At 46.0% G+C, this 24,943-nt stretch overlaps 2 protein-coding genes across 3 annotated transcripts in view; both read left to right on the plus strand.

Annotated features, from left to right (window-relative positions):
• Nucleotides 1-24,943, plus strand: part of LOC143835459 (uncharacterized) — a 398,092-nt gene that overhangs the window by 350,777 nt on the left and 22,372 nt on the right. The window lies entirely within an intron of this gene.
• On the plus strand, nucleotides 10,043-12,447 carry LOC143834696 (uncharacterized). Its single transcript, XM_077331373.1, has 3 exons — nucleotides 10,043-11,532; nucleotides 12,089-12,172; nucleotides 12,350-12,447. Exons 1-3 carry the CDS (start codon nucleotides 10,911-10,913, stop codon nucleotides 12,445-12,447), a joined length of 804 nt encoding a protein of 267 aa, XP_077187488.1. The 5' UTR covers nucleotides 10,043-10,910.

Consider the following 24,943-nt stretch of genomic DNA (forward strand, 5'->3'; position numbering starts at 1 on the left):
TACATTTATCTCTTATCAAAATAGATCTTATTTTTCAGTGTTTTCCTTTATATTAAAACATATTTCACTTTACTGGTTATAAAGACAGTCTTATATTCTACCTCCCCTTTTTGGTACTGTGGATAATAGTGGTGTATATATTTTAAAAATTCACTTTAATTTTATTTTTGGTTTTCAGAAAGGATATGATTTCCATCGTATCAATGGTTCCTCTATATATTTGTGAAGCAGCCCAGTGGGAGGAGCATGTCCCAGGAGTCTGCGAGAGAATATGGGCCAATCAGGGTGCAACCAGCCCCTACGCCCGCCTCCCTCACAGTGTGCCTATTATGGGGAGAGGAAGGGAAAGCAATTTTAAATTGCTGAGAGGCACCTGAGGCCTGCTGGATGCCTGTGGGCCATTCTCAGTTCTCACAAGGCTCTCAGCCCCACTTTCCTGAGGCCTGCTGATGACCGGGGGCTCTGTGGGCCCAGTTCTCTCAGAGCTCTCAGCCCCACTTCCCTGACAGGGTGACTGTTATGGGGAGAGGAAGGGACCACAGTTTGAACCTGCTTAGAGACACCTGAGGCCTGCTGGGTGCCTGTGGGCCATTCCCAGTTCTCTCAGAGCTCTCAGCCCCGCTTCCCTAACAGGATGACTGTTATGGAGAGAGGAAGGGAAGGTGATTTTAAACTGCTTAGGGACAACTGAGGTCTGCTAGTGACTGGGGGCTCTGGGGGCCCAGTTCTCTCAGAGCTCTCAGCCCCACTTCCCTGACAGGGTGACTGTTATGGAGAGAGGAAGGGGAGGCAATTTTAACGTGCTTAGAGATACCTGAGGCCTGCTGGGTGACTGTGAGCCATGCTCAGTTCTCTCAGAGCTCTCAGCCCCACATCACTCACAGGGTGACTGTTATGGGGAGACGAAGAGAAGGTGATTTTAAACTGCTTAGAGACACCTGGGGCCTGCTGGGTGACTGTGGGCTATTCCCACTTCCCTCACAGGGTGCCTGTTATAGGGAGAGGAATGGAAGGCGATTTTATATTGCTTAGAGACACCTGAGGCCTGCTGGGTGACTGTGAGCCATGCTCAGTTCTTTCAGAGCTCTCAGCCCCACTTCCCTGACAGAGTGACTGTTACAGGGAGAGTAAGAGAAGTTGCTTTTAAACTGCTTAGACACACATGCGGCCTGCTGGGTGACTGGGCCATTCCCACTTCCCTCACAGGGTATCTGTTATGGGGAGAGGAAGGGAAGGCAATTTTAAACTGCTTAGAGACAACTGAGGCCTGCTGGGTTCTTAAAAGCTCATCTGTAACCACTGTGCCACAATTCCCAAAGGTTAGTCCTCTCCCACACTCAACTAACATTCCAAATCACAGGTTCTTGAAACCCATATCTCCACACTCATGGCCTCATTTGTCTCCATGCCACCACACACACACACCTCCAACACACATATTCAACCTCATTCCCTTACAGACTGTACAACCCCTCCCCTTACTCTTCCCAATGTCAAGCTCTCTCTATCTTAATCACTCTCTTCCTTTTTACCTCCCTCTCTCTTTGCTATTTCTAGCAAGAGTTCTAGCCAGTCGGATGAGGAGAACAGAGGCTTGGGCAGGCTGCGCCAGCCCTTTTTACCCCTAACTGCCATGTCCAACTGTAAATTGCCTCAGAACCCTGACAGAGCTGGCCGGAGGCTGCAGAGTGCTCCCCCTCCCCCCCCCTTCAGGCCTGCTGCGAAGGAGCCTCTGACAGGCCCTCACTGAGGGGAGGGAGGCCTTTCCAAGAGCAACCCAGGGGAGCCTGAGGGCATTCCTTATGAGGGTAGGGAACTTTCCCCTTCTGCCAAACAGTTGGTTGAAAGGGAGACCACAGAAAAGCCCCTTCTCACTTAAAATATGCTCTGGCCAGGGGTTAGACACAGCCAAGCCATGTGTCTTTCTTCTTTGCAACTCTCTGCAGATTTGAGGCCACTGCACAGCGTTATTCTGCAGACGAAACTGGATGCTGTTGCAGAGTTTCTCTTGTCTCCTGTTTCATCTGCACAACAACCCTGTGCACAACCCTGTGCAGTAGGCCTCAAGTCCTTCAATTCAACAACAACCTGTGTGGGAGGCCTTAAACGTTTCTTCTCTCCCACAACCCTGTCCAAAGTAGACCTTTCTGCCTGGGGAACTGATCTTTATACTCTGCAGGTGAGCTGTAATTCCAAGAGCTCTCCAGGCCCCAGCTGGAGGTTGGCTACCACTGTGTTGGAAATATTCCTGGAGGTTTGGAGGTGGGACTTCAAAATCTTACAATGCCTTAGAGTCCGGCCTTCAAAGGAGCCATTTTTGCCTGCAGTTGGGAAGGAGTGCTGCAGGTGTGTCCCTCCTGGGCTATGGCCAGCCCTTACCAGCAACTGTTTGTATTCTGGGGCGCAGACAGCCAGACCAGCATCAGTCCTGTGAGTCTGGAAAGTGTAGGAAGATCTAAATAAATATTTACAGCCTGAAACTGTAAATAGTGAACAAGTTAATGGCTGGATAGCATGGGAACTGAAATGACTTTGTTCAACCTTGGCCTGGCAAATAAAAAAAACAGTATAAAAAACCTTAATAAGGTCAAGACTGCTGTGCACAGTCTTCCTCTTAGGGTTGCTAGCTTCCATGTAAGGCTCTCTACCCCACCTCCCTCATGGGGAGTCTGCTATGAGGAGAGGAAGGGAAGACAATTGGAAAATGCTTTGAGACACCTGAGGCCTGCTGGGTCACTGCGGCCCATTCCCAGTTCTCTCAGACCTTTCACAGCCCCACATACCTCACAGGTTAACTATTGTGGGGAGACGAAGGGAAAAGGTGTTTGTAAACCGCTTTGAGACTCCTTTAGGTGGTATACAACAGGGTACAAAAATCTGTTCTTCTTCTAAGGAGCAATCATGAAAGAAGAATGTGGGCACATAACATTTTATCAACAGTGAAAAAATGGAGAAGAAGGAACAGGGTGAACACCTGTGTACTGTGACTACCCCATGTGTATTAGGGCAGAGGGGCATTTTGGTGTCTGTGGCCTAATTCACACAAGAAGGGAAATGACGCATAACTGGGAGGAATTGGTTGCCATATAATCTTCCCCAAAGATGAGTCTCCAGTCTGATTTTCCCTTCACATATCTGAAGACATAGCTCTGGAAAGCTCATCTGTAACCACTATGCCACAATTCCCAAAGGTCAGTCCTGTCCCACACTCATCAAACATTCCAAACCACAGGTTCTTGACACCCATATCTCCACACCCTCATTTGCCACCATGCCACCACAACCTCCAACACAACACACAGACTGGACAACACCTTCCCTTCCTCTTCCCACTGCCAAGCTCTAGCACCCGTTGTATTCTTGGATACAACGGGCTTTGCCCCTAGTCACTAAACAATAAAAGAAAGCTAAGTCATTCATTGTGCAGTGCAACTTGGCTTCTCCAGATGTCACTAGTAAAATGTAGAGTGTGCTTCATTGTTAGCTAGATCCTATCCTTGAATGTCCAGAAGTTAGATAGAACCATGATCATGCTAAATGTAGTGCCTGATAGTATTCCGTATTTGGAGGAAGAAGGCCAGCTGAATAAGGCACCTATGAAGAGTAATCATTCTCTCACCTGGTAGCTGCTTGGTCCTGCAGTGATGGTGACCAGTTGTGTAGTGCCCTATCACCTTTTTTGCTTCCACATCAAAGCAATGTGCTATCTAGGGATCCTTCTTCAATTACAAATGGTCTTGTGACACTGAAAGCATCCCAAATGTCTGTTTACTCTGGAAGGCTATAAAACTGGTACCCATTCTCTTATCTACCTGAATCTGGCTGGGAGTATCCCGTATATGAGAAGTATGCCTCCCAACAAACAAAAAATAATGATTTCCACAGGGAATGCAACAAAATCAAATGTTTGAGATTGATTTCCTTCCATGTAACATGTGCATAATATGTGGCCCATTCTGTTGAATGTAGCACACCATAGGGTATCAGGAATTTAACATCGCTCCCTCCTTCACAGTCTCCCAAGATGTGTTCTGAATGAGTTCACAATCTCTTTAAAATATCTTCACATTTTGTTGTTCTATACCATCATCAACAGCTTAAAACTGTATCTTAGGATGGGAGAAGTCTGTGTGATGTATTCTCACAGTTTCACTTTATCTCAAATCAAAAGGCACCATGCTGACATGATTATCATGAAGCTGTGATGGTCACCATTAAAATGTTGACATTTACTGTTTGAAACTAATTTGCGTTACTGCAAAGTTGCAGGTATGCCCTGTAAATAAGTGTCACTAACATGAATTATCTTCAGACGCTTAATGTCAGCATTTTAATGATGGCCCACTCTCTGTTGTAGGCAACTGTAATTTGGAGGCACAGGAGTAAGAGAAGCGGTAGGGTCGGGCTTAATGAAGTGTCTGAGCAAGCAAGGAAGAGAGGAAAGTAGAGCTTGGCATAAGAAAGTGGGAAAGAGAGTGAACAAAAGCCCAGTGACCCAATCTTCAGAAACAAGTCTGAATTTAAATGTGTATTTGAAATATTATGTATTCACTCTGGGAGGCACACAAGCAAGAAAATGCTAATAATGTTTAATTCCTCTTGACTTCTAACCTTTTTAATCTGTTCTGTTGCTCGCTTGGTACAGTAATTGGGCTGTTTTGTATCATAAGGCGAACATATGTATTGAGTCATTCTAGAATGCCTGACATTTTTAAAAACAAAAAATGTCAAATGTGGTTGGGCTTTTCCCCTCCCTGTTTTCCTCAGCTACCGAGCAACTGGCTAGCGTGTACGCCAACTGTGGGATGCAAAACGGGAGGGAAGACTGGAGAATGATAAAAGGTAGTCAAAAATCAGCCCAGAGGCTGCAGCAAAACAGTGCAGCCACATATTTCTTCCCCATTCCACTTGTTTGGTGGGGCTGAGTTTTGTTTTTTTGTTTTTTTCTAGTTCCCCTTTTCAATAAAATACCAATTGGAAAATCGCCTGGGGACTCCTAAATCATTAGTCAATTAAGAATCTGTTTTTAATAACACTGAACTTGTAAATAATGCATTAATTGACTAGCTTGAAAGTTAGCTTGAATGCTAGAAACTCCAGCTGTAAATGCACAGTGAAAGAAGTCTGGGGTTCGAAGAGGCTGCACAATGAACGGAACAAATTAAATATGACAGTTGATATTTGCAAAAATGGTGAGATAATTGGAGGACACCTGCAGCTGTTTTCCAACCAAAACAACAGAAGCTGAATATGTATCCCATCTAAGTGTGTCACATTTTTATTTGGGTACAATTCTTCTTGTCCTCCTTGGGGTTTTGTGTGGAGAATTGTGTTTGTTCGTGCCTACCTTTTGTCAGGTCATATGTCTTAAACAAGCAACATGTGCCTCTTTGTCTGATTCTACAGTTTATTGGTTCTGTCACTGTTACATCTTGCAGTGTAAAGAAAAAAGAACATGAATCTTATTTACTAAGAGCTGGGAATTCCTGCAGAACATGACTCATGCTCAAACATATTTATAAACTTGAGGAAGCCTCAAAGTATTTACTTGTGGCATTCTTACCTGCATAGGTTTCCTAATTTATCAAATACAACCCTTTAAATGGTTCATTTTAAAAATCTGTCATCCTAAACACTGGCCTACTGGGTAGTATGCTATGTTTAAATCTGAATTCAAATTTTACTCAGTTACAGATACACGGGATAGTTTTCTAATCACTACCTTTTAACCTTTGTTGATAAGATCACAATGCAGTCAGAACATGAGGATCTTATGCTGTTGCAATAGTTTGAAATTGGCATATTAACATCTTGATGCAGCAATTTCACATAGGTGCACGAAGTTGACTAAAACAGAAACTCTCCCATTTACAAGGTTTGCTGCAGCTAATCCTCGTATTCATGCTTTTATATGTATATGGGGAAACTGATATGTCAGGTTCAAGATTTCTGTGAGCACATCTGAGCATACACAGAGTTCTGAAGAAAAAGTGGAGTCGTTTATTTTCATACTCTGCTGTTCTCTACCTGAAGGAGTCTTGGAACAGCTTACAATTGCCTTGCCTTCCTCCCCCCACGACAGAAAACGTGTGAGGTAGGTGGGGCTGAAAGAGTTCTGAGAGAACTGTGATTGGCCCAAGATCTCTCAGGAGGCTTCCTGTGGAGGAACAGAGAATCAAACCTAGTTCTCCAGATTACAGTGTGCCATTCTTAACCTCTGCACCATGCTGGCCAAACTCTATAGAATTAATGGAGTATACAAGACAATAGAAAAGAAAGTGATCAGTGATTAAAATGCATTAACTGCAAGAACTCATCCCGTTGAACTTTAACCCAACCCATAACAGCTATCCCGAAGAACTGCATGTGCCAATAATTAATACACTGTTGTTTTTTCAGTTGTTCTCATCAGACAGTGGCCAATATTGCCAAAGTTAAGGGAATATTAACATATGCAAAACAAGCTGGTTCTTAAATTGTACAGGAATTTGTGTCCTTCTCACCATAATAACCATGGATCATCTTGGTAGTCTCAAGAAAAATGCATTCTAAGGTAACTGGACTGTCCAGATTTGTTCACAAGAAAATTATGTTTGAAAGTTCATCTCTGACCAAGCAATAGATGGATTTTCTAAGTAAATGCCCAGTTCTTACAGGGCATCCATTACTTAGGGCAGTTTCTCCCACCTAAGAACTACAGCACACTGCGGAAAGCTTTATGAGGCAATTCCCACAGTGCCATGCAAGTTGGCTGTGAATCCTGCAAGCTTTCTGTATGTCCTTGTCAGACGACAAAACACCAATATTCATTATCAAAAGCAGGAGTGGGAAGACCTGAAATTTAACTGTAAAAGAAAAGAGAAATATTGGCCTGGATTGTGCCAATGTGAAGACACAGGGGTAATTAAGTCACTATTACTGTTTTGGTTTTCGGATTCTTTAAAAAAAATTATCTTGATTAGTCCAGCATCCAGGAGACACTGATGACAGACGGTACTCTTCCTTATGCTGCAAGTATGATATCATTGAGACAAATTGCACAACAGCTGGGGAAATGATCAGAGTCTCTTTTTTCTGTTGTCAAATATGCAGTTCTTCCTCCTAGATGTAGATGCAGAAATTGTACATATATTAAAATTATTCATCCCATGTGGAAATACATTTGGTGTTGCTTTGTAGGGGAATCAAACCAGCACTGTTTTATACAATAATAACTCATATATTACTTACCAGTTATGGTCATCTATCACTTTACACAAAATGTCATCAAAACATTTTTTTGCACGATCAAAATAGGTTCTGAAGTGGCTCCGATAGGATTGCCATGCATATTCACCAAGCACATACCAACCATTCAGCAAGAAGGCGATCAGATGTCTGCTGAGTAATTGCCCACATCTATTCATCACCCTGTGACTACTTACATGGTTAGTCTGGACCTAAGTTCAGCTCTGGATCATGCTTATATTTAGCTGGTCTGACAATGGAGTTCCATCGCCTTTAAACAGCCACACACACACACGCCCCTCCCCCAGATTCAAAGTTATGGTAGTACAATTCTGGCAAAGTTGCTTCGTGATGGCACTGAAACCACTGCTCATTTTTAACTTCTCCAAAAAACAGTATGTCTGCCATAGTATCTTTTGATAACCATTTTCTATCAAGTTGTGGCATGAATGAGGAGCCGCATTCTGCTGCAATTAAGAGACATTTCTCCCTACTCCCTTAAGTCTTCCATAGTGTTTTCCAATTCCTTATTTCATTGGACTTTAAAATCTCAGACCTGTCCTTTTAGCTAGTGTTCCAAGGGATCGTTGCTTCAAACTCAAAAGTAGAATGTGCCCCAATAATGCAATCACATGACAATATCTTTGGGGAACCTGAGTTTTCTTTTTCAGTGCTAGCATTAAACCAACTCTGATTTCCTCCATTTTTAACAGTGTGGTTATATACATATACGTGTTGTATATATAGTCAGTTAGAGTACGTTCCAACTAAGTGGAGCCACTTAGCTATTTTAGATCATCAGACATTATTTACAATTATTTTTGTGTGTCCGTTTAGGTAGCCTATGTGTGGAAAGGTGACCTATAAATTAAATAATGATGAAAAGTTTCATAGAATTTTATGATTATTTAAAATTTAAGTAATTTTTATTTGCAAATGGAAGTGAGAGGTTGAAATAAAAATCTGGCTTCCCAGAAGTCCTTGAAAGAATTCATTTGAAATTGTGGCTAATTAAGACATTTGGAGTCTAAACATACTGCAGGCAGAGTTAGATGTGATGTTTTGCCACAGCTCTCATATAGTCAGGCAACAACTGCCAGGAACTAAGTTCTCATATGCTTTGGTAGCCCAGTTCTGATTGGGATCACAGCAAGGGGGGGTGGGGGGGAGATTGAGAGAACCATGTGACTTAGCTCCTCTTAAGTACTAGCTAAAAGCCAAGGAAAGATATAAAAGTAGATCCTGATTGGGAAAATGAGGCATAGGGTAAGGTGGCCAGACGTCACAACTTTGGTGAGACAGTCCCTCATTTGGGGGCATTTCCCCCATGTCCCACGTCATTTTTCAGATGTCCCGCAGCATTCTCCAGTTTTTTTTTTTATTAAAAAATTAAAATTAAAAAATATTTCTTTTTCCCCAGCAGGCAGCCCAGCAGGCAGGCCTGGGCTCAGAAGGCACCTGTGCAGGCGCTTGGTCTCCAGGGCAGGGTTTACGTGGCACTGCCATTCCCACCGAGGCCTCCTGCTCTGCTGCTGCCCACTCACGCCTGCCCGCGCCTTTCGATCCATCCGCAGGGCACTTCCCGGGCCACCGCCACCCTTCTTGATTTCACTTGAGGCCAGTCGGGGAGGGAGGGAGGACCCGTCTGCCACCACTGCCAAACTGCGCTGCTCTGCCACCCTTCTGTGGCCAGTCGGGGGGAGGGGGAAGGGGGAGGGGGCTGCCACCGCCACCACAGCAGTGGTGCATTCCACATTACAGTCCCAGATTTCTGGTCACTTTTTTTATGGACCAACACATATTTGTTGGTCCAGGCAGCTTGCTCCAAAAATAAATAAATAAATACAAACCCATTCCAGGGAGAAGGGAAAGGGAGGTGGGCACGCAGGCGGGTGCTGGAGATGGAGATTGGACTACTTCTGACCATGTTGTTATGCACTGCTATCTTGCTGGTGGCTGCTGGTTGATCTCCTCCTGCACACACAACAAAGCTTGGAGAATCTAGTTTTGTAGATTCCCCAACTAGGGAGTTAAAATGGAGGATGTTGTTGCCAGATTGCTGCTGGGACGCTGGGTGCAGATGACGTTATTTGAAACACCAAAAATATGGTGCCTGCAGGCGGTGTCACACTTTATTTTCAGGGTGCGGATTGTCCCCTAGGGTTGCCAAACCTCCAGGAGGGGTCAGGCAATCTCCCAAAATTACAAATTGTTTCCAGATTAAACGGATTTGTTTCCCTGGATAAGTGTCTGCTTCGGAGGCTGGATTCTATGGCATTACACTGAGGACTCTTCCCAGCATCCAACCCCAAATATTCAGGGGCATTTCCCACGGCTTAAAAATAGCACAATGGTTGCTGATTGAAAACGCTACTAATTTGCCATAACGCACGACGTCGTTAACGATCTGCAACAATCCTGAAACCGACCCGCCAAAAGCGCTTCGTTGTAGCGCTTTTAGGGGAATCCAGAAAACTGGATTCACCCTCCGGATAGCGATACACTCCTGCAACCAATCTGCAACAGTAGCGCTAAAGACCTGTGCGTTACCATTGTTGCGGGTTCTTCAAAGTCCCTCCTCCCGAGCCTGTCCTCCAAACTTCCGGCGAACTGTTCGCCATTTTTTTTTTCTCCGAGCGAGCGGGGATCTACGAGGCAACGGGACAGCGACTGGCTTTCAAGCACGATCACTTTCGGAAATTCTGCCCGGACACCACAAGAGTTTTTCACAAGCACAGTGGCACACACCGTCACGTTCCCAAAATTTGCCCAAAGCTTAAAACCCCGTCTACCATCGGCCCCAGTCCTAGCGGAGTCAACGTACAGGGAGCATTTTAAAAAATTTTCCTCTGAGCGTGCCAACGAACATTCGCCGCTCGCAGTCTCCTGCTTAGCTTAGAGGGGTTCAATAGACATGATTCGTGGTGATATCATGAGGGGCGGCTTATGTGTAGTGGGTCTTTGTGTGGTTCCCGGTGCGTGCTTGTGCTTGGGTGCGGACAACCCCTTCCATTGGCGGCTAGACCTCCGGCAAGCGGAGTTGCCATCCCCCGTTCATTTTAAAAAATTTTCCTCTGAGCGTGCCAACGAACGGTCGCCGCTCGCAGTCTCCTGCTTAGCTTACAGGGGTTCAATAGACATGATTCGAGGTGATATCATGAGGGGCGGCTTATGTGTAGTGGGTCTTTGTGTGGTTCCCGGTGCGTGCTTGTGCTTGGGTGCGGACAACCCCTTCCATTGGCAGCTATACCTCCGGCAAGCGGAGTCGCCGTCCCCCGTTCATTTTAAAAAACATTCCTCTGAGCGTGCCAACGAACGTACGCCAGTAACATGTCATGTTTGGTTGATTTATGCTGTGGCTGGTGAATATTATTGGGGAACTGCCGAGTACTGCCGCACTTGCTCTCGGTTGAACACCGGCATGCGTTTGTGTAATGGCGGACATTTTCCTAAAATGGCTCCCGCTGCATGTTCAAACTGCTCTTCTCTCGTGTAAACGAATCAGCGCATGCGTTAAGTCAAACAACAAGGGCGCCAATCTGGCCATTAGGAGCAGATCCTGTTCCCGCGCGAGGAGTTTTGAACGTGACATGTGACCTAATGTGGCCAATGCGCGTGTCCCCTACTGCCCTCTACCAATCAGGAGCCGGCTAGTCCCTTTGTCTTTGTGTGCGGGAAGGTATATGATCCGTTGCACCCTGCACCTTCCACCACCATTTTGCTCAGCTACTAGCGAAAGCAACATGGAATCGTCTTCTCAAGCCTCGTCCGTCCCTGCAACCGGCCGTGGCCCAACTTGGAGGGACGCGGAGATCAGGGACCTGATCGGGATTTTCTCGGAGGAGAAAATCCAGGACGCGTTCCAGTCCTCCCACAGGAATAGGGAGGTCTTCGAACAAGTGGCCATTAAGATGCGCGCCCTGGGCCACAACAGGACCGGCCTTGAATGCCGGTCGAAGACCAAGACAATGAGGGCAGAGTACATGCGTGCCGTGAACCATAATAAGGGTTCCGGCAACGAGAAGGTTACCTGCCCCTACTTCGAGGAGCAGCGCCAGCTGTACGGAGACGGGGAAGGATCCGGCAGGCCGAAGCGCGTCGGCCGGAGCCTTAAGGTGGTTCGGAAGCCGGCTGCCCCGGTCGAGGAACCACCCGCTGAGGAGGATCCCGGCGAGGGCACCTCGTCCAGCTTTCGCCCTCCACCCCCCGTCCAGCAACGAGCCGCGGAATCGGTAACGCTGGACCTCATCGCCATCGTTCCTGGGGAGCCAGAGGAGGCTCCTGAGCAAACGCCCCTTGCCTCCGGTAAGTGATTTTCTTTTTATTTTATATTTCCTTTTGAGCAAATGTGTGTTCTGACGTTTGGGCATCGTTTTCTCGTCAGTTCGTTGCAACGCATAAGATGGTAGGCTGTGGAGTGCTTGCTGTGTTTACTATTTGAAACGGTTTTAATTTTATAATTTAATTTTAATTTTTAAAAGATTTTAAAAGATGGTAGGCTGTGGAGTGCTTGCTGTGGTAACTATTTGAAACGGTTTTGATTTCATCATTTAATTTTAATTTTTAAAAGATTTTAAAAGATGGTAGGCTGTGGAGTGCTTGCTGTGGTAACTATTTGAAACGGTTTTGATTTCATCATTTAATTTTAATTTTTAAAAGATTTAATAAGATGGTTGGCTGTGGAGTGCTTGATGTGGTTAGTATTTGAAACGGTCATGTTTAACCAACAGCCCCAAAATATTTGCTGCATGCCTCGCCCATAGGCCTTCTGCAGTACTTTGGCTCACTACTTTGGGAGCTTGCTTTGTGGTTCATGGTGTATGCTTGCTCATTTTTCACTATTTTCTGCTCTTGTCCACAGAGACACAGTTGCCAGGGACGGGGCCCCTCGAGTCTCCAGCAGCACCTGACGTGGATAGTGATTCGGGGGCATCAACTAACATTGGTAAGTATTAGTAAAAATAGGGGGGGGCTGTTTTAACTGCTTTGTGCTTTTCTGTTTGTGCAGGGCAGCAGCACTGCTAAGAGAAAGAAGAGAGTCCCTCTGCGTTGCTGGTGTAGGCTTTGAAGCTGGCTTTGCCACCCTTTGGTCCTAGATCTGTTTTTTTTCCTTTTTTTGCAGATTTCATACCCGGAACACAGGAGGAGGAACAGCCTGGGGTGCTTGGACCTCCTGCCCGTCGCAGGCGGATACAGATTCAAGATGGTGAGCGTGCATGACCTGTTCCTTTCGAGCCATAGCTGCAGGACAATGTCGCTAGGCACTAACCATGTGCTCCCTTTTAATTGTTGAGAGTCCTGCTGTGAAAGTAGGCAAAAGTAAAAGCACACCATGGGCAAACAAACAATAGCCATGTGCTCGCCGGGGATTGTTTAAATTCTTGGCAGGAAAACACGGGGACAAAAAAGAACACCATGTCCACCATGGTGTGTTTTGACTTTATTGATGTTACTAACAGTTTTGTTTCTCATTTTTTGCCAACAGAGGTTCTTTCAGATGAGGAGGAGGAACCACCCCTGGCTCCAGGCAGCCCACCACCTAGAGGTGCGCTCCCAGCAGAGGAGAGGCTTACGAGGGAACGCGGCAGGCTGAGGCGCGTCTCCGTCTTGACAAGCGTGGGAGAGAGGCTCCTTGAGCACTGCTATGAGGAGTCACGGCGTGCCGCTGCCACTGACCAAGCCATGCTCACACTCATTGCCCAGGAGGGGAGAAAATTGAGGGCAGTCCTTAGAGAGACAAACCAAATCCTACGCGAAGGCGTGGAGGAGGTGCGACTGATAAGGAGACTCATGGAGAGGGCTGTAGTGGTCATGGAAAGGGCCTACCCTCCACAAATCGCCCCCACCCCCCCACCACCACCCCCACCACCACCCCCACCACCACCCACACCAACACCACCACTTCCAGCACCCACCCCACCGACTCCCTCTCAGAATGCCTCCACCCAAACAAGAAGGAGGACTATTCTCGGAAAGAGAAAAATAAAACCAGCAGACAAGTACTCCCCCTCCTAGTTTTGCCCACTTTTTCTATTTCATGTTATCTGTGTTTTGTTGTTTGTTGAATAAAGTTTATATTTTTGACTCTGTCTCTGTGTACCCTACTGTAGAATCTGCAAGGCCGAAAGCGGCCTCTCTAGTGATTGTCTATATTGTGTTACTGCTGTGTGGGTTGGAGGTTGGAGGGGTGTTAGTTCAAGGAGTTTTAGGAGTGTGGTGTGGGGTTAAATATGTGCGAGTTTAAGAAGTCACACTGGAGTCTTGTTATAAAATTTGCAATAACATTTTATTTTAAAAAACATTTTAACAGGGGAAAAACATTAGGGAATGAAACTTGGAGCCCCACCAGCACCACCACCCCCCACCCCCCTGGAAAACCTATTTTTTTTAACAAAAGTATACATTTAACAGGGGAAAAACATTAGGGAATGAAACTTGGAGCCCCCCCCCAACCCCTACCCCAAAACACAAACAGGAAACAAAACTCAGTTCCCACTGCTCCCCTGCCCAGCCCCTTCCATCTCCCTCACTCTCCTGCTCAACCTTCCCACGGACCCCCGGACTTTGCGGCGGAAGAGGTCCTCATCCTCCTTCTTCTTAACTGTGTGGGGAGGGAGAAAAAGTACACATTAGTGCCACACATATTTTCTAATTTCTTTAGTTTACATGCATACACTTTTAAGTGGCCTTAGCCACAGTGTGAGAAGAGTTGGGCAGTGGGGAACATAACCTACGTTCTTCCGCCTCCCTCTGTTGCCTTTGCTGCTCAATCTCCCCTTTCAGCTCTGCCACTTGAGCCTCCAGGGAAGTAACTCTGGCCTCCATCGCACGCAGCCTTGCCTCCACAGTTTCAGCTATAGAAATCAAACAAAGAATTTGATCACACTCCAAAAGGAAGCATCACATCAGGCTCCCATATGGCTCCATGGGGGTACACACACATGGGTCTCCCTCACAGACATAAAACTCTCACCTGCAGCCTGTCCCGAGGTGGAAGGTCCCTCTTCCTCCCCCTCCTCACGCTCAGGTGCTGTTGCCAGCTTGGATGGTGATTGTGTGGCTGGGCAAAGAAAAAGACAAATCATAATTAAAAGCACACAAAACAGAGATGAAACACAGCTGGTGGACACACCACAGTTAGAGTCTAAGCGCATAACCAAAGTGGTTCTACAGTACTGGCTGGCTAAGTCTGAGGGGGTTGACAGCATCTAAATACTTTCTCGAATTTCATTGGGGACAGTAGGGGAAAGAGGCAGCTAGTCATTCCATGCATGTTTAAGGGTAAAACACCAAAGTGGTTCTACAGTACTGGAGGGCTAAGTCAGAGGGGGTTGACAGCATCTAAATACTTTCTCGAATTTCATTGGGGACAGTAGGGGAAAGAGGCAGCTAGTCATTCCATGCATGTTTAAGGGCAAAACACAACGAGGGCAGCACTCACCCATATGCCTCCTCATGTCCAGGGGGGGCTTCCCAGCCTTCTCCCATATTTTTACCATCTGGTCGTGGAAGACCGTCCTCCCACTTGGCTGCGGGATCCCCCCCCACTGTTCCAGACTGTTTAGGAAGTCCAGCTTAAGGCGCTTGAATTTTGTCCGGACCTGCTCCCAGGTCCGGACGTAGCCCCTCTCCCTCAGCTTTGAAGCCAACACCAGGTAAGCACCCTTGGTGTGGCAGTGGGTGCTGGCCATAAGGCGGCCAACACTTTTCGATTGGAGCACAAGCTCCAGAAGTGCCTCAGCCTCGGCGCGCTGCCAGAAGGAGCCCTTCCGTGGCTTCGGCATCTTCGGAATGACGGTTAGGGAACGAACGTGCGTTGCTCCGATAGACCACCCCGTTTTTTAAATGTATCAAAGCTGCCCACCAATAAAATTATTCATTGGAACATAAGTGGATTGATCCTCCGGTTTGACAGGGGTCGCCAATACTTCCTGGCTACCCGCCTCCCTGAACTTTCCCCATTCAGCGCTTCCGTATTGTGTTTGTCAATTTCAGTTGGGAGTTAGCATTTAGGGCTGTCAAAGTGCTTTTGGACCAGAGAATCCCCGTTTTTTTGCTGGCAAAGTACACAAACCGCACAAGACAAGGTTAAACAAATAACACAAAACTTTATTCAACAACAAGAGAGTGGGAAAAACAATTAAACACGCCTCCTGTTTCTGTAGATGTGGGTGGCTATGGCGTCCCGAACCTTGCACCCCTCTGCATAGATTCTTCTTCTCCTTGCTTCAGGGATGTCTTGTGTGTCCTCAAGGACAACAGGATCAGGTTCATCCACAGGGAAGGGGATGTTATGTCCCTTGTCCTCGCATATGTTGTGCAAAATGACACACGCGATGATCAGCGGAGTCACATTGTCTATATGCACGTGTAGTCGGGACATCAGGCAACGGAACCGGGACTTCAAACGTCCAAAGGCACGCTCCACTACATTCCTTGCCCGGGAGTGAGTGAGGTTGTAGTGGCTATGCACGTCTGTCCTTGGCCGCTTGTAGGGAGTCATGAGCCAGCGTCGTATTGGGTAGGCTCCGTCCCCGAGCACCAACGGCGGCACACGCACGCCCTCAATGGTGGCGGTGGGGTTTCCTGGAACAAAGACCCCTTCGTCCATGGCTTTCCTGAGGTTGGATTCCCTGAAAACAAGGGCATCATGCCTCCTGCCACTCCACCCCACCTCGGCATCGATAAACCGGCCGGAGAAGTCCACTGTTCCTTGCAGGAGAACAGAGCAAAAGTCCTTCCTGTTCCCGTACTCTTTTATGCTTCCCCCGGGGGCACGGATAGGGATGTGGCTTCCATCGACGGCCGCAAAACAATGCGGGAATCCAAGCCTGGCAAACCCGTCCATACTCTGGAATAAGGGAAAGAAAAGAATATAAGCCATTGCATGTCAGCGTGGGGTGTATCGCGTCTTCGTTGCTGACCTGTCAAACAAGAAAAAAAATTTAAAGGGCAAAGGGGATAGAATGACACTCACCGCTCCAAGCCGGTCTCCGAGGCACACGACTTTGCTGAACAATTCCGCCTCCATGGCGAGGCAGAACTCCTTAAGGATATCGCCAACCGTAGTGACTCCGAGTCCGAATTGCTGGGCTACTGTCCGGAAGTACTGAGGGGTGGCCAAGTACCACAATGCGGCAGCCACCCTTTTTTCAACTGGAACGGGGCGCCGCATGCCAGTGACTTGCCTCTCCATGCGTCCACGTAGAGCCTCCACGAGTTCAAAAAATGTACCCCTCGACATCCTGAAGTTGGCAATCCAGTGGTCATCATCCCAGCGAGTCCACACAAAATTCTCCCACCAGTCAGAGGATCGTTCGTCCACCCAGAACTGTCTGGGGAACCGGACCTCTGCCAGAGCTTGCCAGCGTTTCTTGGCCGCCATGGTTACCCTTACAGAACGTCTTCTGCTGCTGGTCAGCGTTCCGGGCACCCGTTCTCGGTACTCCGCGATAGCAGACGTCCGACGCGACAAGGCGGTATTCATGCGCTGGACCACCGCGAGCATGTGAGCCAGCAATTGAAAAATAAGCCTCTCCATTGCAACGTTGACCTGTGCTGCGGGCAGTAGGCTACGCAAACAAAAGAGTGAGGCCGACCGCGTGTCTGCCCAGGTGCATATAAGCAGGTAACCTGTGGGCGTGTACTGTGGGCGGGGATTAACCAATCAAACATGTCAATGCATCTGGTTCCTAGAAAACAATAGAAAACACGTTCCAAGGGCGCCAATGATCGGACGATAACGCGTTGCTACGGGGTTTCCTGGGTTTTTTTAAAAAAAAAGGGAACCCCGACAAGTTCGGCTTTAGGGTCGAGGTCAAAGGTGTGCCTGCAGTTTGATTGACGGGCACGGGAGGCCAGAAGCGCTAAAAAGGGACCTCCTTTGTAGCGATAAGACGGAGAACCGGAAGCCTGTGGGTTACGAAAGTGGCGAGAAGTGAAAGTGCCAAATTCCGCAAAAACCGCAGCTGTGCGTTACGGGCACGGCTAGTTACATTTCGCTACTTGAAGTAGCGCTTTCACAAACGGCAACCAAATAGCAACTTTGAGCTCTGTGCGAAATGGCCCTCAGTAATTTCCAAACTCCCAGTAGGTAACCCGTGGAGAATAAAAGATAACTCACACATTATAGTTCTTATGTCTCATACAGCATGCACGCCCACAACAAGGATTTTTGATCGGACTTGAGGCTGGAGTTTCACACTCAGAATTTAATTCCAAGATGCAAATGGTCCTGATTCAGATTGGGAACACAGCACAGAGGAAAAAGTGGCTTGAAGAATGTTTTCCCCAACCAAGAGAAGTGCCAGAGAAATGTTATTTGCCCTGTTTGGGAACTGCATATACTTCAGAATACTTCTGAAAAAGGCATGCTTTTCAGGCAGATTTGCAAATACCATCCCTTTTAAAACTTTTTGCTATAAGCAGATTGAACTAACAAGATAAGGAAACCCGTTGTACATTTTAGCCTCTCACATAACTATATCCTAAATTAAATGTGCCTGGCTGTTCTGTTTTTGTGATTATTACTGCTTTTCAGTCCCCCCTCCCTAGTTTAATTTATTCTGGTATCTGTAGAATTCTCTTTTTCATTAAAGAACATGCTGGGACAGTCACTGCAGAATTTAAAACAAACATGACTGCAGACAGCAAAAGTTTTGTTAGCAGGTGTGTTGTAACACAAATGTCTGGCTATAAAGCCTTAGCAAATTGAATAAGGTGTTGAATGGTAGGGGGGAGGTATTACTATGACAGATGTCACTTTAAAGCAGGATGCAGGTGAGCCAAAATCGTGTGTGATATTCAGATAAACAGTGATAGGACATCGGAGTTGGGAAAGGCTGGTGGTGTCATGCTAAGCTTCCCCTAACCCCCTAAGAATTTATGAAATACCTGTTTTACTAAAATGTTGAGGTGCTGGTGATTACCTGATTGCCTTAGTTATCTGTATTTGTTGAGAGACCAAGGGATCTACAGGTGAATTCCTGCTATTGGTGCCATATGTACAGGGTATAAAATTAATGATAGCATAGAGCAGAATTTGTATGGTGAAATCTCCAGAGACCGACCAAAATTTACCCCAGCATTCCTTTGAAAAGCAGAGAAAAACAAACTTTTGTTTCTTTCATTTATTCTGGCATTTATTTTGATTAGATGTACGATTTCCCATGTCTGAAATTTATACTGTAGGTTTTTCTCTTTGATTGCCATTATAAAAGTGCACTGGGGTTTAGGGAATGCTTTCCTTAGTTGGCAAGGAAGGAGGCAAGACATCTTTTAAAAAAATTATATAAGAATCAGATTTCTTGCTTATTTTAATTAACAGTCTCCCTGTTGAAAATTTGTTTCCCGTGGCTTTACTAGCAAAGAGGAGGGACTGTCTTCTCTTTGATAGAGGCAATTCTGTAGTTCAGTGATTCTCAAATAGTGGGTCAAGGCTATCCAGTGGGTCATGGGAGCCTTGTAGGTGGTTCACAGTAAGCGTGGAAAACAGTGCAATTCAAGGGACTAAAGGGACTCTCTAATAGGGATCTCCTAAGCAGAGTTATACCCTTCTGAGTCCAGAGAAGTAAATGAGTTTAGAATGATGTAACTCTGCTTAGGACTGCATTCTTAATGTGCAAATACAGGTTAAGAGTGACAGGTGTGTTTGAAAAAGGAACAGAATTCCATAGGACGAGTCTTATTAGTTAAAAGTTGCTGAACCACTGCTGTAGGTCTCAGCAAAGTTGCATTGTTAATTCTTTCTACTTAATTAAAGGATGGGAAGTATTGAATCTTCAACAAAGGCATCCTTCTTTCCCAGCTGTCGATTAGGTGTTGCAATGAAGTCATTGTGAATAAAAACAAACAAAAATGTCTAACTTGATAGCCCTTGTCCACTCAAATATTCAATGTTCTCACAATCTTTTTCTCATATAATGATTGCACAAACCTTTAGGGCTCCTAACTTAGGTTGGAGAGAGAGAAAATGAACTTCTGGGGCACAATCCTACAAGGAGACTAAGTAGACTTTCTGACAAAGGGAGCTTTGACTCTTGAAGGCTTATCCCCTGAAAATCTTTTTGGTCTCACAGGTGCTACTTGACTTGAATTTATCTTCAACATATTGCTTGTTTCATAGGAACCTACACACATTTCTATATTTGTATTTATTGTGATTTATTGTATTTGTTGTAATTAGTCCTCATTGCAACCTAATGCTTTATATTCTTTTTCTCCAGTGATACATAGGCATTAGGTAATTAGGCAGCAAATTATATTCCTCATTTGCTGGAGACAACAAGACTTTCCTCAAGGTAACATTTCCAACTCTGAGATGTCATGTTCAAGTTAAGATGCACTCATGTTGTCCTGTTTTTAAACACCTGGGCAACAGTGTGGTGTAGTGGTTAAGGGCAGCAGACTCTAATCTGGGCTTGACTCCTCCAGCTGGGTGATCTTGGGCTAGTTACGGATCTCTTAGGACTCTCCTCACTGAGCGGTTCTCATATAGTGCTCTCATCCTCACTTACCTCACAGGGAGTCTGTTGTGGGGAGAGGAAGGGAAAGGTTTTGTAAGCTGTTTTGGGACCCCTTTGAGTAGTGAAAAGTGGGGTGTAAAAAGCCAGCTCCTCAGCCTCCTCTTCCAATGTTTTTTCTCTCTCTCTTTCTCCTTCCTCCCTCTCTCTCTCACACACATGTATTGCCCCACCATTATGCTAAAAAAAAAGATACTGGTCTAGGATTCAATGTTCCATTGTAAATTCTGCTGCACTAACCCCATTGAGATAAACAAGATGACCTTCCTTTCCAAATACATGAGAACTTCCCAGTGGATTGGGCGTTCAGTTCTTTGTACTCTCCATCTCTAGCAGCATCTTCTACCTTTCTTTAAAGCACAAAAAAAGATAATACCTTTCTATCTCATCTCTACCATGAGGCTGTCTCCCTTTCTATAATGCCACAGCAGCAGAGGAAAGTAAGTTAATAATAAATAAATACTTTATTTCTATACCACCTTTTTGTGGTGGGCTCAGGGCAGTTGGCAACAGAGTTTTAATGGTCATTAGAAAACCTTTTTATACCAAACCCAGTTTCTTTAAAAATGTGTCCCTCTGATGGTTGCACAGAACTTGGAGGGGTTGTCTGCTGGGAGCTTTTTGGCAGGGTTTTTTATCACTTGGAAAGCCTTTTTTTTTTTAAGTGTATAACTTAAGATAATTGCTTGCATTAAGAAAAAACTGGAGTATCAGACTAGAAGGGAGATACGCTGGCTTAATTCAAGTGCAATAGCCATTATTTAATTAAAAGCCCATCAGCAGCTTATAGGGAATTCCAGCCAGTTTCAGCTTAGAGAAAGTGCCCCTGGACTGAGTGACGCAATGTCTTTTTAGCCGTCAGGCTAAATATGTAGTGAGAAGCTGTATGGACATGTATGTATTTGTGTAATACCTCAGTTCTAACTACAGTATTAAAGTACTGTAGAAAACACCTACATGAGAGCAATAAAATTACTCTGGTTTCAGCTAAGGCTGACACCAAGATGAAAAGTAGACATTCCAGAGATTGCGTGGCTCCAACATCACTCATAAATCTTTTCTCTCTTGTGAGGCCTACCATGTTACACTACTGAGCAACCTGTTTCTTAGCCCCTGGTTCACTACATTGATTGCTGTTTGTGAAACAGGAAAACTTCATACCCATAAGCTGTCACTACAGCTTTTCCTTACTTTGGCCTTACCATAGCAGAAGAGATTTATGGGTGCTTCTTTGCGTAATAGCTTTATTGTTCCTTTCATGTCTTGCAAGGATCCCGGGACACGTCTTGGATTGCAGTGTGTTACATTGGCATCCCAGGTGATCACTTCCATTGGGATGCAGCTGGAAGAGGTATCATAGCTGCCTGTTAGCAAGGGTTTCTTAGTGCAATATTAGTGGGCTTCCACTTAGTTGCCCTGAGCAGGTAGTCCATAAACAAAAGCTATTTCCAAAGTAAGTTCAACTCTATTGATGGGCAGGTAGGGATCCCTGGCCCCAAGAAAGACATGACACATGGCTCGGCTTAACATGGCCACAGTTTTATTATTAAGCAAACATTGAGGGCCTTTTCGCACAGGGATCTTTGTTGCAAATTGTTTGCGGAATGAAAAATCGCCATTTAAAATAGTGGAATTCGTCGTTATGCATACCTGCCTTTGTAGTGGAATCAGTTGCGTTTTTTAGCGTTTCCCACAGGCTTCCGGTCTCGGCAGAAATCGCTAGAAAGGAAGCGCTATTGCCAAGCTCGTCCCGCCCCTGGCCGTCAAGCAGCCAATGGGCAGCCGTTAGCATGCTCCCAAACAGCCCCTTTCCCTTTAAGAAAGGTTTAAAAAAAAAAAAAAACGACCCATAGCAACGAATCTAGGTAGATTCGTTGCTACGGAGAGACCCATCCAGCTGCCTAATGTGAGCTGTCCTTTGATTGTATGATCGTTTGCACGCTGCCTCGAGTGATAAAAAAAAAATCCCCCCCCCTCTCACGGGCACGATTTTCGGCTGAATTTATTTGTAAAAAATAAAGGGACTTTATTTCAGCAAACGGGCTTTTCAGTGGTTTGTGCTTAGTGACTAAAGGTGAAGGACTGAAGCCAGGGAAGCCTCTAAACAGAAAGAGGCTCGCCGGTGCGTTTATCCCCGCTCGCTCGGAGAAAAAAAAATGGCGATCGCTTCGCCGGAAGTTTGGAGGAGAGAGCCAGGGGGAGGGACTTTGAAGAACCAGCAACAATGGTAACGCACAGGTCTTTAGCGCTACTGTTGCAGATTGGTTGCAGGAGTGTATCGCTATCCGGAGGGTGAATCCACTTTTCTGGATTCCCCTGAAAGCGCCACAACGAAGCGCTTTTTGCTGATTGGTTTCAGGATTGTTGCAGATTGTCTACGACGTCGTGGGTTATGGCAAATTAGTAGCGTTTCCAAATAGCAACCATTCTGCTACTTTGAAGCCGTGCGAAATGGCCCTGAGTGTTGGCAAGGGATGGGAGGAGATCCTGCTGCTGTGGTCAGCCCCCCATTTTTCCTGACAGCCCTTTTCGCTGCCAGGATCCCGCACAAGGGAAATGTACCACAGGGGGTGCACACCTCCTTTGGTCCCCTCCAGGCCACCTGGCAGTGCAAGCCCCTGGTGCCTTCACCTGAAGTTTGGCCCCGCTCGCACCCTACCACCCCTTATGGAGGCACCTGACCTGGGGAATCCAGGCCGCAAGCTGGGCTCTCCCCAAAAGCAGGCTCCTCCCTATGCCAACTTGCCAGCTGTGATGAACAAAGCAACAACTTGAACAGGACAAACCTCAGAATACAGGGTGGGAGGGAGGGAAGCTGTCCGGCCGCATCTACAGGTCAAAAAGGCTGGGCCGGTGCATAAGGTGCCTTTTAAGGGCCCAGTCTCCCCGCCGCCTAGCGGCACAACACAGCCAAGTCCTGCCGCCTTTGATGCGCCTCCATAGCATGTCATTGCTACATGCCCTCTTGCCGTCAACACCGCCACCCGCCAACATGTGGCCCTGGTAAGTCAGGGCCTTTATTTGTGTGTGGGGGGGGTTCCCTAGAAGAAGGAGAAACATTTTGTTTTGACTTGCAGGTGGGTCTGATGGGTGGAAGGAGGACACTGAGTCATAAATGGCTTAAACATGGCCACAGCTTTTATTTTGACATACTAAAAGTTGGCAACAAAAATAGGCATGATTGAAGAGTCTAACCAGTATTAAATGCAACTTATGGCCCAGCGCACTAAGGTGCCTGTCTCCAGCCCTGGGAAGCAGGTCACCTATGGGTGCTGAACCCCTCCAAAGGAAGTGTTCCAACCTGCTGTGTCAGAGAGAGGTGCCATATTCCTCTGACACATAGGCCACCTGGCTCAGCGAGCGTCCAGCCTCCCCCTCTGGGTTGGCCTAGCTTAAGGTGACCAGATTGTTCCACTTTTGGAGGGACATCTGGGGGTACCTGGCAAATTGTACTTACGTTGAAAGTAAAATATATATATTACAATAATATTTTTGCATTCTATGCATTCTATGAAACTTTTTGTTGCTCCTTATAGACCAAATTTTCAATCAACCCCCCCCCCCGGTCAATGGTGTCCCGCTTTACCAATGTTAAAATCTAGTCACCTTAGCCTAGCTTGCTCCAAGCCACCTCATGACTGAGGCCCCAATTTATTAAGTTCAATGCTCCCATCAAACCACCTTAACAGGATCTTTCACCATGCCATTTCCGCCCCACAAAAGCTGTGACAAAGAATTATGAACAAGCTAAACACCACAGTAATTATTGCAAGGTAACCAAACTAGCATAACAGGATGGGTAGGCAGGTGCCAACCGCTCACTGCCTGATCTTTGGTGGGAAAGAGGGAGGGCCAGTGCCAGCCATGCCAGGCCCACGTGCATCCCCATGCTTGCCCACACTTCCCTCTTTCCCCCTCCTGCTCTGGATTACCAAGGACGCACGGTGTCCCCTTCCTCCTGCCTTGTCAATAGAGGCTTTTGGGACTAGGTAAAACCCTAGCCTCATTTTTATCAATAATAGGTATGGCTGTTTGCATCTCTGCAGTTTCTTGAGCATATATGAACAGGGTGGTGTTTTATGAACTTCCTGTAGATGTACCTTTCAGTCTTCATGCTTTTGGAATATTTAGGAAATCAAGCAGGGAAACTTATTGGACAGAGGCAAGTAAAACCTTGCCTACTGAAGTACTTTTTCTATACAACAAGGAAAAATACAGGCCCTCTCACCTCATTGGCATAAGTTACCTATGAACCAGTTTTACTTTTTGCTTTAATGGATAGAGGTCTAGAATACATGGAATGACCCCATGAAGATGGGAGGGCTCTGCATGCTCATCAGAGGCCCCAGGCCCACTGAAAAAAATAGTTAGGACTGGCATCCAAAGAATTAGTCCTACAATTTATGGAGGAAGTGAACAACTACCCCATGGTATCACCTGCCTGTTTTCCCACCTTTCCAGCTAGGAGCATGTCTTGGTCTAACTCCAGTGTCTCAAGCAGGTTGGATTTTAGCTTTTGATGCCTGTGCAAACTGTTAGGTACTTATACTGCAAATGAGAGGCACACTAAATTGAGTTAAGGACAGAGAGGCAGCATGAACTCTGGATATTTCCTTGCTTTGGGGTTTTTTAAATTAGACCTTTGCAATGTTATTGAAGGCATATTTTTAAGGTAAAGGGTCTCCCCCCCCCCTTTCTTTCCTTCTGAAATATTCATACCACTTTGCATTATTCGGGAAGCAAGGTACAATTTTCCCCAGCGATAGCCCGTGATCTGCCAGCCTCCTGCCGTCTACTGTCATTGTGTCTCACAGTCATGCCGTGGCCTAAGGTGCAGCTGGCACTCAAGGACTCCCCTCCACTGCCCATAACTCTGAAACTACATGACATCTTAACCTTTATAAATATTTCTTCATGACAGCATTTAAAAACACCCAAATCTTTCCTGACCTTTACATCTTAGTGGAAGGGTTTTTTTTATTATTTTTAAATTGATGTTACAATATTTTCACCCCTCAGCTGTGGCATTTTTAAGCTGGTTCAATAGGAACTTTACTTTACCTTTCCCATCCTATTTCAGACCAATCATTAATCATGAAGGAAAAACACTCCTGACTCAGATCTGACTTCATAATGTTTCTTTTCCCTTGTTTGTGACATTTTATATTTATCAGCAGATGGGATGTTCTTGCCCC

Source organism: Paroedura picta, chromosome 4, assembly GCF_049243985.1.
Source record: "Paroedura picta isolate Pp20150507F chromosome 4, Ppicta_v3.0, whole genome shotgun sequence".
In the NCBI taxonomy this organism is placed as follows: Eukaryota; Metazoa; Chordata; class Lepidosauria; order Squamata; family Gekkonidae; genus Paroedura; species Paroedura picta.